This window comes from Stegostoma tigrinum, chromosome 24 (assembly GCF_030684315.1).
Source record: "Stegostoma tigrinum isolate sSteTig4 chromosome 24, sSteTig4.hap1, whole genome shotgun sequence".
Taxonomy (NCBI): domain Eukaryota; kingdom Metazoa; phylum Chordata; class Chondrichthyes; order Orectolobiformes; family Stegostomatidae; genus Stegostoma; species Stegostoma tigrinum.
Window position 1 is genome coordinate 11,054,050 of NC_081377.1, and position 18,160 is coordinate 11,072,209.

Consider the following 18,160-nt stretch of genomic DNA (forward strand, 5'->3'; position numbering starts at 1 on the left):
AGAAGTCACGAATGTGTAGGCTTGTAGCCTGACAACAGAATATACAATGCTTACTAGAATCGATGAAGAATTTGGTAGCAATGACTTGTTGGAGATAGCGCAATGTCTTTTTGAAAGGGAAATCATGCTTTCCACTTTTTTAAAAAAAATGCTGATACAGTAAATTTGGAATTTGACAACGCATTTGATATGCTGCTGCACAAAAGATTGTTACACAACAATACAACACAAAAGCTTGTTACTCAAGATTATAGGTATTTGCCTTAAGGGTAATATATTAGGTTGGATTGAAGATTCATTAAAGCACAGAAAACAGAGAAAAGAATTAAATAGGATATTTTTGCAATGACAGATGCCTTAAGAATCAGTGCTTGTGCCAATTATCCATCTAAATCAATAATTCCAATTCAAGTTTGCTGAAGATGCAGAGCAAGGGGGGAGAAGAATGGAGGCTAATAATGTGATTGAGCAGGAAGGGGTCAGATGAAGTATAAAGTGGGGCCGATTGAAATTATCCACTCTGGTAGGAAATAAAGAAAATGTAAGCATTTACAATTGTTGAAATATATCTGCAACTGTTGTAAATGTTAGTGTTCAAAAGGCTTAATGAGTCCCTGTACTCTCATGGCAAAAAGTGAACATGCTGCCACAATGATCAATGAGGGAAGCAGTGCAATATTTTATTTTGCAAGCATATTGGAATTTAAAAGTTAATAGTTTTTGCAGGAATTATACAGGGTTTTGTTGAGACCACACTTCTTTATCTAACAATGAATATTCTTGTCTTAGAAGTGGTGAAACAAAAGTTGATGTGATTCAAGTTTGGGATCAGAGGATTGACCTGTGTAGCAAAATGGAACAATGCAGCTCAGACTCCTCATGTGATCTACAATGTCACAGATGCCAATCTTCAGTCACTGTGTCACAATGGCATCCAGAAATGGCTGAAGACATTGGACAAAGGCATTTGGCCATAACAACATTCTGGCAATTACACAGAAGAAAATTCAGAATTGTAGAATTAGCCATGCCCCTAGCCAGGGTATTTCAAGGCAATTGCAACTCTGGTATTTATCAATGTGAAATTGCCCAGATATGTGTGGTGCACAAAATCCAAGACAAATCCAGCCTGGTCAATTACTGTTCTATGAAGTTACTCTTCGTCATTAGTAATTTGATGGCCATGGCTGTTGACAGTGTCATAAAGTGGCCCTCACACATGAATAAACTGCTCACTGATGCTCAGTTTAGATTCAGCCAAGGCCACATAGCTCCTGACTTCATCACAAGCTTGTTGTAAACATGGACAAAAGTGCTAAACCCTAGAGGCGAGGTGAGATTGAGTGAGGCAGCCTTTGACCAAGTGTGTCATCAAGGAACACAAGCAAAACTCAAGTGGATGGGAATCAAGGGGAAATCTCTCCGTTGGTTGCAAGCATACTTCGCAAAAGGAAGATGGTCACCCCCGTGTCTGTGTAATAATTATCAAGTCATTTTTATCTTTGTACATCGACTCATCTATCTTGTAACAAGATATGGAATCTCATTTTCTGTTCATATATCAACATTCTCTTTTGATGCCTGAGATTTCATAGAATTCCTACAGGCCATTTGGTCCAACAAGTCCATATTGTCTCTCTGAAGAGCATTCCACCCCATCTCATTCTCATACCCCTGCATTTCCCTATGTGCCACTCACATAACCTGAACATCCCTGGACATTACAGGCAATTTAGCCTGGTCAATCAACCTACCCTGCACATCTTTGGACTGTGGGAGGAAACCAGAGCACTCAGAAGAAACCCATGCAGACACAGGGAGAACATGTAAACTCCACACAGTCGCCTGACAGTGGAATCAAACCCGGGCCCCTGGCACCATGAGGCAGCAATGCTAACCACTGAGCCACTGTGCGACCCTTAACTTTCTCAACTAAAATCATTTTTAAGAAGTTTTTTTAAAAGCCCTGACCAATGAAAGTTGGGGAAGTAGGTGAATGATGGTTGGGGCTTTGCAGGGTTGGGAGCAGTGTTAACGTAAGAGAATTGTTAGCGTCACAGCTTGATGTTACCCGCAACTCCATATCACCCACACTGTCTCATTTCAACTCTCCAGCAATCCTCTGAAGACTAGGGAAGTTTCAAAAATGTTCACCAATATCATCAAAACAGTTGAATATTGGTTTGTCTCTAATGTTTAAAAAAATCTTTCAACTACTTCCAAAAGGGAAAATAAAATGAGAGAGTTTCAAATTCTCAAATTTGTAATAGGTTGTGTTTTCTGGACAAATCTCTAACCCACCCTGTTGATTCAAGTCACCCAGCACTTGAAAACACACGGACGTGCATTATTATCTGCAAGTCGGATGCACAAAGTCAGGAAAATTCCTTGAACCTGGCTTTTGGAAGTGGCTGACCAGATATCAGATTTTCAATCAGGAAGAAATGCTATATGTTAGAAATTTTGTGGGTGACCTCTGTTGTAGTAGGGACAATGCCAGGTGCACAGGTGAGTTATGTGGAAGGACTGCCTAGCACCTCTAGCACTCTGTAAAAAAAAATTAGAAGATGGAATAAAACACTCCCTTGCCTTCACTTCTCATTTGCTCTTACACCCATCAACATACTATCCTTTCTCCATCTATATTACCACAAACCACACAATATATGGCTTGCCCCACCTAATAATCTCTCATAAATGCCACACAAAATCCTTAACACCTTACAGTGTTCATAGCAACCTAAAGTGCACAAACTATCCTCTTGACCCTTTACAAACTTATTACCAATTTCATGGAAACTCAGGCCATCTTGGGCCAACCACCCTTTTTTGTCCCCATGCCAATCACAGAGCACCCAACATGGACAGAGATGTAATTTAATGAAGTTCAATTAAATAAAGATCTAATTATCTTTTACAGACTTCATCAAATTAAAAAAAAACTAATCCATAAAAACCCATCCTTCATATTTCCATTCTTTCATCTAGATAAAACCATATCACAGCAAACATTTTATTCAAGTTCACAATCTTTTCTAATACCCCTAGGGCTATAACCACCTGAAGCTGTCAATCAAACAGTGAAATAGCAGCAACTCTACTGTGACAATCAATGATTGTCAAATCAGACATTACATTTCTAGGCTTGACTGACATTTTTGCCACAACTTAAAGGCCCCTTGCTACTGTGAAAAATCCAGACCATGCTATTCATCACTGAAGAGCAGAAGTCTTAATTAAGAACACTGTTTGTAAAAAAAAACTTTGAATTAGTGCCACAAGAATGCGTCAACATGTTCAAAGATCCATTAATGAGCCAATGCACCAAATGGAACAACATTTCTCACTCTGTTGGCCCGATTAATGCAAGAATTCTGTTTGTGTCAAACTCAACGAAGATTATTAACCTATTGATTGTTAACTCTCTTTCCTTTAATTGTATTACTGTTTACAAAGACAAAAAAAGTCATGACTGTTGATGTTAGAATTGAATGGATTTTACTGAATTACTAGAATTGCTATTTTTCCTCTATTATCTTTAGTGTGGCCGCCATGATGACAAAACTGAGACACTTTTCTCTAAAGGTGTCTTTATTTGATGAATCCTGTTAACCACCAATTCACTTGTAACAGAAAATATGATGCTGAAAGTAAGCAGGGCATCCCATTCAGGCAACACTTCAGCAAAATAACAGATTTTCCAGCAGTATTTTCAACTATATTTGCTGTCAATTTTATAGTTTTATGGCTTGTAAATTATTTCAGGAATATGTGAACTATTTTCCTTAATTTCCTTTATACCTATATCTCCATCTCAGCAGAAAGTTTAATAATCTGTACCATTTTTCTAAGAACTTTGAGCTTGTGAAAACAAAGTCTGTTTTGAATTCTGCCTGAAGTGCATTTTTGAAGATTTTGAAGCAGTGTCAATTTATTCACATCAGTAATAATAGGACAATTTGTCTCAGTGAGCTGTGCTCTGCACCATTTCTATTTCTGACTTCTGCAACATTTTCAATAGGTTTAAAGTTCAATTGACTGAACAATTATTAATAATGCTTAGTTTCAACAACGAGCACATTTACAACTCAATACAAAAACTGAACCATGTAACTCTCTTTGAAAACATCAAGTATTTTGGAAAGAAAACAATTACCTCCCAATACGGTACCATCTGTGTTAGTTCATTTAAGATGTTACATTTATGATTGTGCAGATCAAATTTAGCAGAAACTTGGACTGTAGTCTATTCAACTCAAATTTGAACACATTAATATACCATCCTCCACGGGTGGCATGGTGGCTCAGTGGTTAGCACTGTTGCTTCATGAGATCTGGATTCAATTCTACCTTCAGCCAATTGTCTGTGTGGAGTTTGCCCATTCTCCCCGTGTCTGTATAGGTGCTCCAGTTTCCTCCTACAGTTCAAACATGTGCACGTGATATGGACTGGCCAGGCTAAATTGCCCATCGTGTCTAGAGGTGTGCAGGTTGGGTAGATTAGCTATTAGAAATGCAGGGTTACAGAGATGGAGTGGGTCTGAATGTGATACTCTTTGCGATACTGTATGGACTCGATGAGCCAAATGGCCTGCTTGCACAATGTATAACTCTATAACTACAACTGGGAAAAACCTGATTTAAATTCAGCAGAGATAACTTGAAAATTCTATGTTGAACCATTTATTTTGTGTTCACTAGTAAGATGGGCTGTAATATAATTGATACAACTTTGACACGTTTTGGGCAATTGCCCAACTATGCCAAAATGGAAACTTGCCTTGCAGATATGCCAACTTTATGCACATTGGTGGTACTATTTCTGATAATTCTTTAATATTAATTGTTTGACAGGAGGTGACATGCCTAGGGCCTGATAGTTGATGGCTTGGGATGGTTTGATGTCAGAAATAATCTGCAGGGGGATGGGAACTGTCCAGAAAGATGTTTCCAGACTGATTAAATAAACGTCCTGATGCCCAGCTACAAATATCAATTAAATCGGTCTAAAAACTGGTCCTGCAAATGCTCGCTTTGTTGGCTACAGTACAGTTGGCTGCTGTCTTACCTCATAGTCAGATGGTTTGGTGTTCAATTCTCAATTCATGACCACAGGATGCCCAAAAGCACTTTACAATCACTGAGGAATGAATACAAATAGTGCTGAATTTGACCAGAAGTTGACTGTGTCGACTTTGATGAGTTTCATGGAGATTTTACTTCTGTGAGGCCCAGCGAGATTTCTCACATATTATCTGAAACTGACCTATGCACCATGTCTCTGTGATGTCCCAACCATCCTACTTTTCTTCTCACCAGAGGTGAAAACGTTAAGACCATGAGATATAAGAGCATAATGAGGCCATTCAGTCCATCGAGTTTGCTCCACCATTCAATCATGGCCGATATGCTTTTCAAACTCATTCTCCTGCCTCCTCCCCATAACCCTTGATGCCCTTACTGTTCAAGGACCTATCTATCTCTGTCTTAAATACACTCAATTATTTGATCTTCACAGCCTTCTGTGGCAATGACTTCTACATATTAACCACTTTTGACTGAAGAACTTCCTCCTCATCTCAAATCTAAAGAGTTGTCCCTTCATTCTAGAATTGTGGTCTCAGGCTCTAGCCTCTCCGAACATATTACTAAGATGTTAGTGGAAACATTTTTTCAGTGTCCATTCTATCCAGGTGTCCTAGTATTCTGTACATTTCAATGAGATCTCACCTCATCCTTCTAAACTCCATTAAGTACAGACCCAGAATCCTCAACCATTCTTGATACGACAAGCCCTCCATCCCTGGGAACATTCTTGTGAGCCTCCTCTGGACCGACTCCAATATCACCACATCCTTCCTTCGATATATAGCCCAAAACAGTTCATAATATTCCAAATGTAGTCTGACCAGCAGTACTTCTCTGCTCCTTCATTCTAGCCCTCTTGATATCAATGCTAATGCTGTATTAGCCTTCCTAATGGCCAACGAATCCGCATGTTAACTTGCAGTGAATCTTGATCACAAGCATTTTTCTGCTTCAGATTTCGAAAGTCTTACCCCATTTAGAAAAGAATGTATGCCTCTATTCTTCCTACCAACTTCATGAATACGGGAGGACTTCTGGGATTTCCATTGCCAGTGCTATTGTTAAAACCCAGCTATACACAAGGTCAAGCACTGCCAGCTAGAAGTTGCCCTTTACTGTGCATATAGTGAGAGAGGAACCAAAAAGAAATGCTTCTTCTATGAGCACTTCAGAAGCACAATGAAGCTGACACTTTATTGCATATACAAGTGCACATTTGTATTGCAAATTAGCAACCCAGCTTCACAGCTTACCCATCCTTAGCTTCATTCCTTCTTAGAATGCTGTCGAAAGGAGATTTTTTCAATTCATTAACAGGAAGAGGGTATAGCTGGCCAGGCAGCATTATTGCCCATCCCTAATTGCCCAGAGGGCAGTTAAAAGTCAACCGCATTGCTGTGGGTCTAGAGTTACATGTAGGCCAGACCAGGTAAGGATGGTAGTTTCCTTCCCTAAAGGTCATTAATGAACCAGATGAGTTTTTCCCGACAATTGACAATCGATTAGATTAGATTCCCTACAGTGTGGAAACAGGCCCTTTGGCCAACAAGTCCACAGCGCCCCTTGGGGCATCCCACCCAGACCCATCTCCCCATATCCCACACACCCCTGAACACCACAGGCAATTTAGCATGGCCAATCCACCTAACCTTCACATCTTTGGACTGTGGGAGGAAACCGGAGCACCCCAAGGAAACCCACGCAGACACAGAGAGAATGGGCAAACTCCACACAGACAGTCGCCCGAAGCTGGAATCGAACCTGGGTCCCTGGTGCTGTGAGGCTGCAGTGCTAACCACTGAGCCACCGTGTCGCCCCAATGACTGATTCACAGTCATTATTGGATTCTTAATTCCAGATTTTTTAAAGAGTGAATTCAGATTCTACCATCTGCCATTGTGGGATTTGAACCCAAGTCTAGCAATAATACCATGAGACATCACATCTTCTTAGAATGCTAATCTTCCTTCAATGGTCAGTGCTAGCCTACAGCTTAGATATATCAACCTTTGTCCTACACTGTCCCCTGGTGGTACGTATATGGAATCAGCCTCCATTTGCATTTAATTGCAACATTTAAAAGACAGTTGGATCGGTACGTGGATAGGAAAGGTTGAAATAGAGGACAAGTCCTTGTTAACAGTTCAACTTGCTACAGCCTGTGATCTTACTAAGCTAGTCAATGAGGAAATTTGACATGGAAACCCAAGCGAGTCCATGAAAGATTCAACATGCTGTTTGGTCCTAAAAGCATTCATATTAGAGACAGGGCACTAACATCTCAGGCAACACTCCATGAACACTGGCATCTGACATGTCTCAGCATCTATGAACCTTCAAGGCACATCTCTGATCCCTTAAAGGACATCTCAAAATGGAGAACTTGCTCTTAGTTTAATCATTTTGGAAGCTGTTTGTGTGGCAAACATCAAAGATTGCAGGTTTCAGTGGACAACTAGTTAAGGAAGCATGGCTAAAGCTCTAAGAATGATGATGAGTTACTTGCTGAGTGTGTGTTTAATGACACCAGCAGCGATCAGTAGGTGGCAACAAGGACACCTTGGCCTCAGGGGCATATACCCAGATTATGGACTGGGCCAAGTAACTTCTCTGGACTCTTCACTCATTGTCATAGCACTTACACACTCTGAACCAACTAGATGCCCGCAATATCCCTGCCTGGCATTCGTTTGCTTTGCAGTACATGTATGTTCATTGGCCTTCATCCATAGATACCATTTAGCACAAAGATAAGGCAAAGAAACTTGCAAAAGTTGTCAGAAGACCTCATTCCAGTCAGAGGGGATAGTCTGCACTCCATAAGTCAGGGTAACCTCCAGTAGGCAGAGGAGACTAATAATGGACAACATATTGTTATCCTATTGTGGGCTGTTTTGCTCCCAGAATGACAGAGAGGCAGATACATCTTTAAATGTTGGTGCAGATGGTCCAAACAAGTTACTAGACTGCACAGTGGACAGGCAGAGTTAGTTGTGTGGCATGTTGAGGCAGGTCAGGGTGAGCATGCAAAATGTTGCATTGATCAGTGATAGTACTAGAGGACAAACCTTAATGGGAGTGAGGTCAAGTGGTGGGCATAGAGTGAATCAGAGTTACTGGAAAGAAGATGGTGGCCCACCTTTGCTGGTGGAATGGAGAAGGTCATTGATCTTCTTCCTACATTGCTGGGCATTCCCCCAGACAGCTGAGTATGGTCTTACATAGGTGACAAATTCTGACCAGGCTGACGTGGTCCTAATGTCAGTCTTCTTGGCTGGTCCTATGGGAAGAGGAAGTCATCCATTAGGAGTTCCAGGATCCTGACCACAAAGTGAGGTACCAGCTTTTTCCAGTCAGCCAGGTCTGTGGCAAATATCTGAAGCCATGCAGGGCAGCACTGGACTGTTGGCACTTGTCCAGGTACATAGCAAGTTTTTAACGAGAGTGCTGGTGCCAGAGTTGCCAGTCAATATTGAGAACTCCAGTGAATGACGAATTGCGGTGGGAATGTGGTAATGTGGAGTGAAATCAGATGCAATGCTTATCATAAGGGTTGAAATGCTAATTAATGTGGTGAGATTGGTAAGAATCAGCAAGAAATCTCAATCAGCTTCAGCACAAGAATCGCTGCAAAAAAAAATGTGACTGTCACTGAGCCTGATAAACATAAAATTCAGCCCACAATAGCAACCGTTACAGAAGGAACAACATCAGGTGCTTTGCTAACTGTGGACAGCATTGCCAATGTTTTCTGTAAGACTTAACCAGCTTGGTAGATAAGCTAAAGCGAAGTCAGCCGAAATTTTATCTGGCAAAATCTGGAGAGATGGCAAGGAATAAAAAGAGATTAACAAGTCCACCAACTAGTAAAACTTTAAAACATGTGACACAAAGAAGATCAACGGATTACACTTAGAATAATGCAGGGAGAATGCAAAGCCACAGAAAGAATGCACAAGTTATTCACTAAGATTACCAGAGATAAAAGACTTTAGACAACAAGAGAGATGAAAGAACTGGAGCTTTTATGATTACAAAAGAAAGGCACACAGGATATTTTATTGAGGTATTGAAAGTGATGAATGATTTTGAGAAATAAATCAGGAAAAACTAAGTTTCTTCTGATTGGTCAATTGGTAATGGGAGGTCATAAGTTTGATATAATGGTAAAAGAATGAAAGGAAATCAGGAGACATTTCATGCAGAGGCTGAAATGTCCTAACACATTCTTTGACAGATGTATTATCAACAGCTTTTTCAAAGGAAAGTAAATAAACAGTTGAAAACAAGAAGAAAGAGTACGAAACAAAGTCAGGGCACCAGAATTAAATAATTGTTTCAAAACATTACAATGAGCTAAATGGTCTCTTTCTGTTGTTACGAATGTCTGTCACATTATACATTTTGTAAAGAAGGCTAACCTGTCTGTAAAAATGCACACAAAATCCTGCTACATAACTCACAAAGATTACAACATGGTCATTAATTCACCACAGAACAAAACTAGCAGACTGAAGCATTTTCTCATCTTAAAGCAAAAAAAAGAATGGACTTTAGAATTCAAATAACAATTGGACATCATAATGTGAGAACCCAAAGTCTCTGAGAAAGTAGGTGATTGGAAGCAGGCCATAGGGACTTCCAACATATTTGACTTACTTTGTGGAACAATAATTCATCAAGGTTTACATAGCAGCCATTCTGCTCAAACAAGTTGAATGACATCATTTTGTAGAGCTCCACAGGAAGGTCTCTAAGAAGTATCCTCAGAAAGAGCATTCTCAGCCAAAGGGAGCACAAAGAGAAAGCCTTTCAGAAAACAATCTTTGTTATTTTGAAAGTATAGGCAAACTGACAGTGTTGCCACAGAGCTAATGAAAAACTAGAAACTCCTCTCAGTCCCAAACCAGAGACCAGGTGAATCCACTATTTGCAACAGGGAATCATTACAGCTGCTCAAATCTAACTTCAAATTTTCAAATCTGTTGTTCAGGAAGAGAACATGAAAATATGTGAACATGTAAATTAGGAGCAGGGATAAGCCACATGACCCCACGTGCCCACGCAGCCATTCAGTAAGATTACGGCTGATAAGGCTATTAAAAATGGAGTAGAATAAGGCTATTTGGCCCATCAAGCCTGCCCCAGCCTTTCAACTGTGGCTAATGAGTTTCTCAGCTGCATTCAAATGTCTTCTCCCAGAAAGCCTTGATCCGCTTAAGAATAATGAGCCTTTCCAACTCTGTCTAAAAGACACTGAATGACTTGGCATCCACAGCACTCTGAGGCAATGAGTCCCACAGATTCACCCCCCTCCTCTGGCTGAAGATATTACTCCTCATCTCAGTTCTAAAGGGTTATATTTTCACTTGAGGCTGTGTCATCAATCTTGGTCTCACCTACTAGCGAAAACATTTTCTCCACGTCTCCTCTATCCAGACCTCTCTGTATCCTGGAAGTTTCGATCAGATGCCCCCTCATCCTTCTGAACTCCAATGAGTACAAACTGATAGTCCTCAACGCCTGTTCATTAGACAAGTTCTTCAGTCTTTGTGTCTGGGGGAGGTGATGGCCTAGTGGTATTATCCAGCAACACAGGTTACGTTTGGGGGAAATGGGTCTATGTCCTGCCATAACAGATAGTGGACTTTGACTTCAATATGAAAAAAAAACCTGGAATTAAGAGTCTGATGACCATTGTTGACTGTTGGGGAAAAACACACCTGGATCACTAATACTCTCTAGGGAAGGACACTGCCACCCTTACCTGGTCTGGCCATTGTGTGATTCCAGACTCACAGCAACGTGGCTGATTTTTAATTGCCCTCTGGAATGGGCAATAAGGGCTGGCCTAGACACTGATGCCCTCGTTCTGCAAAAGAATAATGAAAAAGCTCCTCTGGGTGCCCTCCAAGGCCAGCACATTCTTCCTGAGACACAGGGCACAGAACAGCCACAATATTTCAAATGCAGTCTGACCAGAATCTTATACAGCCTCAGCAGTAAATCCCTACTCTTGTATTGTAGCCCTCTCAAAGTGGATGCTAACATTGCACTTGCCTTTCTAACTTCCAACTGAACCTGTATGTTAAGAGAGTCCTGAACTAGGACTCTTGAGTTCCTTTGTTTTTTCAAATTTCCAAAGCCTGTCCACATTTAGAAAATAATCTACATCCCTATTCTTCCTACCAAAGTGCAAAATCTCACACATTCTAACATTATTTCCCATTTGCCAATTCTTTGCTAATTTTCTGGCCTGCCCAAGTCCTTCTGATCTGGTCACTCCACATTCCAGCATACCTCCAGTGATCTTTCACCCCACTGCTCATCAAGAATCACAATTGCTTTAAAACAAATCACAGACTGTGCTTCCACTCCAATCTCAAAATAAAGGACCACTTATTTAAGATGGAGAGGAGGGGGACCTTTTTCTTTCTCCCAGAAGACAGTAATAGAATCCCTACATCTTGGAAGCAGGCCATTCAGCCCATTGACTCCACAGCAACACTCTGAAGAGCATTACATCCAGACCACCTTGTCCCTGTTCTCCTGCATTTTCCATTGCTCGTCCACCTAGCTTGCACATTCCTAGACACTAAGGACAATTTAGCATGGTCAATCTATCTTGGTCTAAGGGAGAAAACCAGAGCACCCGGAAGAAATACACAGGTACACAAAGAACATGCAAACTCCACACAGACAGTCACCCAAGCATGGAATAGATACTGGGTTCCTGGCACTGTGAGGCAGCATAACCACTAAGCCATTGTGCTGTCCCAATCTAGTGTATTCTTTACCACAGAGATGTCTAGCCTGGGTTGTTAAGTACATTCAAGGCTGATACAGACAGATTTTTAATCAGTGAGGTAATTGATGGCTATGGGATAAGACAAGAAAGTGGAGCTGAAAGTTATCAGATGAGCCATAATATCAGAGAATGGCAGACCAGGCTCAATGGATTGAATAGCCTACTTCTACTCCAACATGTTATGGTCTTATTGGAGATCACTTTTATGACTCTACTTATCTCAGATAAACACATCTCTTTTGATTTGACTGAAGCCTGCTAACAACCATGACAAGCTTCCTGGCTTTGTGTCTGCACTAAATAGCATGGCAATAGAGAAATATTTTAAACCTAGTATCTCTGACTGACAGCTAAGTCTTGGAAAGAGAAAGCAAGGCAATGTAAGATAACAAAGTGTGGAGCTGGATGAACACAGCAGGCCAAGCAGCATCAGAGGAGCACAAAAGCTGACGTTTCGGGCCTGGACCCTTCATCAGAAAAAGGCAATGTATGTCCAGTTTTCTGTGAGGATCCATATAGAATCAAAGTGAATGAGCATTAAGAGAGCAATTGAACATCGGAAAGATGCAGTCTGGTTAAGTCCTTGAGCTGGGTGTGTGCTCCTGAGCTCAAAGTGTACTTGCTTCACTGTTACAGGAACAATTGCTGTTGCATGTGAAATGCAGCATTGCAGTGCAGAAACACTTTTAAGTGGACAGGAGATGTGTCATGGAGATTCTTAAAGGCTGGCACGTATCAGATGTCAATGTGCATTGATGTGGGATGTGTATAGCTGATGCCCATGATGCATGCTCTGAGATATTGATACCCAGTCTGGAACAAGAGGCAAGCTGAAGTCGCCAGCTACCTGCTCTGATTTCCATGTGGAGAATTGTTGGCCTCTAGTTTCTTCAGGGTAGGATGGGAGGATAGAAGCCTGCACATTAATGAAGCTCAAGCTGCTATAAACAAGCAATAATCCCCTGAACATTCGCTGTTGTCCAGCGAGAATCTCACCTCGATGCTGGATTCATTTAAAAGATGCAGAAAATTGCTTCCGACAGTGAGATAGGCCTCACTAGACATTTCATGAGATTTCACACCATAGCCACATCATCCAGGTCCCTATTAGATTCTGTGCTATGTATTAGCAAGTTTAACAGATAAAAAGCTTGAAACAAGTTAGGATTTGGATCTTGAAGGTTAAGATGTTGCAACCCAGTACTTAATTTTGATCCATAGCCTGGGTCTCTGTGCCAAAATCTACAGAACTCTGTTTTAGACTAACTACTTTACAGAAGAAAAGAGAATCTAGCAAAATCACCTACCAGTACTGTTGTCACAATCAGCGACCGATTTGTCAAAGAGTCTGTTATGTTGGATACTCTTCCCCTCGAAATCTCTGTGACATTTAAACCATTCATTGTGTCCCAAGTCCCAACCTGTGTGACAAGAGACAACAATTTTTGTTAAATCATCAGATGCAGTCACATAACATTGCATTCAGTAGCTGTAATACAGTGTGATTCAATATACCAAAGATGCCTTTATAGCACAAGGGTCTCAAGGCTCCCAAAAGAGGTGTTGCTTTATTTAAATGTCCATTTATGAGGAGTTATAGAGAAAGTAGGAGACTTATTATTAATTAATGTCCAACTATAACACAGTGTGACCCTTTGGACTCCAACTATATTACCAGTTGTACATTATTAAAAGTACACTTCTACAGCTAGCTTGAAAGATCTGCAGCTGACATGTTAGCATGTTTAAAAATAAAGCATTGACATTCATTTAAATAGGCTGACAAAGGTTTTTTCAAGTAATCATAGATGTGGTTGGTGCAGTTTGTATTAAGAACTTGAGTTTTCAGAGATCATTTACCAAATTTCTGGTTCAATGAATTGAGTCACAGCACGTATATTGATGACAGGGTTTTGGTTAAGGTCTTTGTCTATGGTGCACTATCTCTCCTAAGGATATGTTATCCTTCTGTATCAAAATTTATTGAGGTGTCAACTCATGGCCGTGTGCTAATCACAGGAACTTCTACAAAAGGGATACACACTAACAGTGTTATATACAGACACTGAACAGTCTGGCCAGTTAATCACGAAATATTTTTCATCAGCTTAGTTCACTGCACAATGGCTGACAAAAGCAATAGTCTTATCGGCTACAGGACTGTTTATGATGTTATTAATTCAGCAAGAATTGGATAACTGATTTTATACATTCTCATTTGCTATTTTTGTGAGACTCTTTTTCTAATCAGAAGCGTATGTTTTTGAAGAGTTATCATAGTGAATAATACTAATGAAATTCATAGAGATGGATGATTGATCTTTTGTCAGTCATCTGTGGTTATCCACTGACAGTGAATTAAAGTAATGCAGTTTAAAAATCCACAAAGCAATCCCAGGAGCTTCTCAGACTTGACAGTATCTCAAGAATTCTATATTCCTTTTTACTTCCCTGCATTTGCTGACTTGTAAGTAAAATTAATTCTGTTGCTTCCAGGCCACAGTTAAAAGCATTGTCTGCAATCTTGGGCATCTCATTATTAAAAAGGACATTGAAACCTAGAAAGCCATTGAAACGGAAATGCGAGGAAAAGTAAACTAGAAGCCATCAATAAAAGATAGCTATGATAAATCTAAAAGGAAATTCAGAAGCAGAAAGTGGTAAAAATGGGGTACTCGCTACCTCAGGAAGCAGATGAAGAAAATAGCATAGGTGTGCTTAACAGATAACTGGACATGCAAATAAAGGAAAAGTAAATTGACAAAAAGTAATGTTGACAAAATTGGAGGAATGATGGAAGGCTGTATCAGAGGAGCATAAACACCAGCTTGGGCTGGTTTGTTTGAATAGCCTGTTACTGTGTTCAGCCTTCCGTGCAATTCCATGCAACGGAAGAGAGATTCCTCAGAAAGATACCAGTTCTGAGGGGAAAGTTGAGGTATTTGGAAGACTAAGAAGTGGTGTACCAGATGTCTCTAAGGTGATGAGGAATTTTGGTAGATTAGATATGTGTCACTCATTACTTTGGTGAGTTAATGATGAAAGATTATCAATTTCAAAATATCACTTAGAATGACGAGAGCAATTTATAAAGAACTGGTGAAGAATGGGAGATTGCCATATGGGATGGCTGAGGCAACGCAATTCATTTTGACTTCCTCCAGGAATGAGATCTGATAATCACAATTAGCAGAATGGCTACATTCTGTGCTATGTGTTTGTTTCTCAATTTCTGTTTTCCTTTCAGTTATTGAAAATCTCTGTCCAACTAGTTTTGTGGATTTTGGGGAGTCCTTGATGATCTGCAAGATTTTACAGGGAGCTTGCCAAAATTTGTGGAGGAATCCCTTCACAGGATATTTTGGTAAGAGAACACATGGGTCACTCCTCCTAATATCACACTTACAAATATTACAAGTCATTGTGATTTCCCAGACTTAATAACAGGAACCTTGTAATGAATTTGAACTTTAGATAGAAAATTATATTTAAAGCACAAGTGGACAGATTTTCAACCTTGAGATGGATTGCAGGAAATGGTGAAAATTATTAGGTTTGTGCTCCCACTTCATGAAGATACCGGCTCAGGTGGTGCAATCATAATGGTCAGGATGAGGAATGTGAGTGTTTGTATATGTTTATGGGCTTCTATTTATTAAGCCATGAAACACTTGCCACAGAGAGTCCAGTTCATGTTGAATCAGATATCTGGAATTTTATCAATGACTATTAATGTACTGACTATGATATCTCAGACTTGTATATGCAGACTGGGTTATATGAAAATGTAGATTATGATTATGTTGAGCACATAGTTAACTGGTTAACTAGCAGGCTGACTGTCCACTTACTTAACTATTGACTGGATGAAGAAAGAGTAAATAAAGACCCTTACAAGAAGACCTCTTATGTCTTAATGTCATCTGGTTGATTTATTGGTATAGTTCCTTTCTGAGATAATTGCAATATTACAACATAGATATCAACAAATATCTTTATACATTAAGAGAAGCTTAGGCAAGCCTCTCATTCATCTAAGCTCTGGAAAATATAGGCTCAGCCTATGTGATCTTTACAGAACAGTCTCTCTTTCTGAAGAATTAGTTTGGTGAACATTTGGTGTCCCGCCTCTGTTTATTTCCACCGGTCTGAATGGATCAGATCCCTAATCTTAGGTAGGTCAATCAGGTGGGAGATATTCGGATTGTGGGTGTTGGTTCCATGTGGAGCCATCATTAAAGTTAAGCTTGGGCTTCACTTTACCTACAAACAAAATGGTGAACCTACTAGCCCTTTCCATGCAGAAATCCCTGCCTTTCTTTAGATGCTGGGTTTCCTAAGACCTAGGAAATGCAAGTTAGCAAGGTTAAGTTGAGCAATATTGTATTATTTAAACCACAGAGCATACTAATGGCACAATCCTTCGTACATACTGATTGAAAATAGAAGTGTGCAGACTGAAGTGGATTTTAATACTTTCAAAATATTAATATATCCAACCCAGCTATTATTTGTGACTAAAGTCCCCCTCTTATTTTCAAACAGTGTGTGTCTTCCTTATTCTGCCTACCATAAACATAACAGTTCACATTTGCCCATGTTGAAATTAATTTGTCAATGAGACGCACATTCTGCAAGGTTGTTGATGTCACATCATTTCTACTTTCTTCCTTTTGTCCTTTTTTCCTCATTCTGAACTAGATTTTGAAGCAACAGTTTCATGAAGTACTTATAGATCAAGAAAGAGATCAGGTTTAATTCAGATGAATCTATGTGAAACAGGCCCACAACAAAGTTACGTTCAAAGTCAATACAACACAGATCAAAAAGAGAACGCATTATTACTGTCTCCAAAATTGATCAAATATCATTTTGATTATTGTGTTCTATTCAGTTAATGTCAGGAAAGATATAATTGCATCTTAGCTGGTAGAGTTAAGCAACAACGAAGATTCTGGAGAATGGGGAATGTGATAATGAGGAAAGAATATTAGGTGATGGTTGAGTTTTTTCATTCAAAAATCAACTATCTCACTGCGCTTTAACTGAAAACTTCAGGAATGTATGAAGAAAATTGACAGGAATTGATCCGCACTAACTATCCACTGTAATGGAGGGCTGGTGTTCCAGAGATCATGAACAGGGAATGAAAAAGGGAAATCAGGTATAATTTGTCCACAAATAAAATTAGATTTGTGAATTGGGCAGTGCAAGATGATCCAAAGAATAAGATAATGCATTACAATAGGAAGAAAATATTTGAGATATTAGATATGTAAGTGGATGAGAGGACTGCAATGTGAAAGAGCGTAATACTGTTGTTAAAATTCTTTTGTACTTTTATGTGAAGAAACATTTATGGTTGAGAAATCAAAGAACACATAATCCCCGGAATGCTGAGAGTAAAGTTATTCTCAATGTTATATTCCATTTTTTGCACCTTATCAAATTACGCTGACACAACAGAGGATCCAGTTCGATGCACAAATTACCCAGTATAGTTTGTTTCTGATTTCCAATGTTACAGAAAATTGCCAAGTGTTTCCTCTTCAATTTGTTCCTTGTTTACTCTGAAAATCACGTCAGCTTGACCCTGACTAATAAACGATGATTATTTGGCTGAATATCAAAAGAGAAGCAATATGTGTGGAACCTTACTTAGCAAATGTCTTCTTGATTGGAGTTACATTGGAAAATAAGAATGTAATTTAAAAATTAAGTTCTACCACAATTATGTCCAATGTAACCTTGAGTGATGTTGCTTTGAAAATGTTCATGTACTATCTAAAGTGACTCTGTCATATTCCTGACTACAGATGAGCTTAGCAAGCAGAAAGAAAAGTTGGAGTCATTTTTTACATTGGTGTTTGCACTATTTGCCCTTTAGAAGATCTGTGGTCTAGGACTTTCATTCAGCATTTATAACATTGTATCCAACACCTTAACTAGTAAAGAATCATAAATGCATGAAATAGTGGGACTTCAATTCTCCCGGGGTAGGGCGGGTGGGTTTTGGTGGAAGAGAGCTAGATTTAGTAAAGTAACTGCTGATGTCTGGGATTCCCAACTGAAAGAACTTCAGTAGAAGTGCAACTTCCTCTCCATGACAAAGGCTAATGCTTTGCATAATCTATTTTAAGCTGTACACTTGTATTAATGCATAGCATCCGTTAATAAATAAACTTGTCCTGCTCCTCATTTTTTTATGACTTTTTGTGCAAGACTGTACACACTAAACTATAACCAACAAAGTTTCCTATGATG

At 39.6% G+C, this 18,160-nt stretch overlaps 1 protein-coding gene across 3 annotated transcripts in view; it reads right to left on the reverse strand.

The window, feature by feature from the left end:
* LOC125465127 (glutamate receptor ionotropic, kainate 3) overlaps positions 1-18,160 on the reverse strand; it is a 451,191-nt gene that overhangs the window by 192,693 nt on the left and 240,338 nt on the right. For all 3 annotated transcript variants that reach the window (XM_048558279.2, XM_048558280.2, XM_048558281.1), the window contains one exon: positions 13,204-13,317. In XM_048558279.2, coding sequence (XP_048414236.1) covers positions 13,204-13,317 — 114 coding nt within the window. The remainder of the gene's footprint in view (positions 1-13,203; positions 13,318-18,160) is intronic.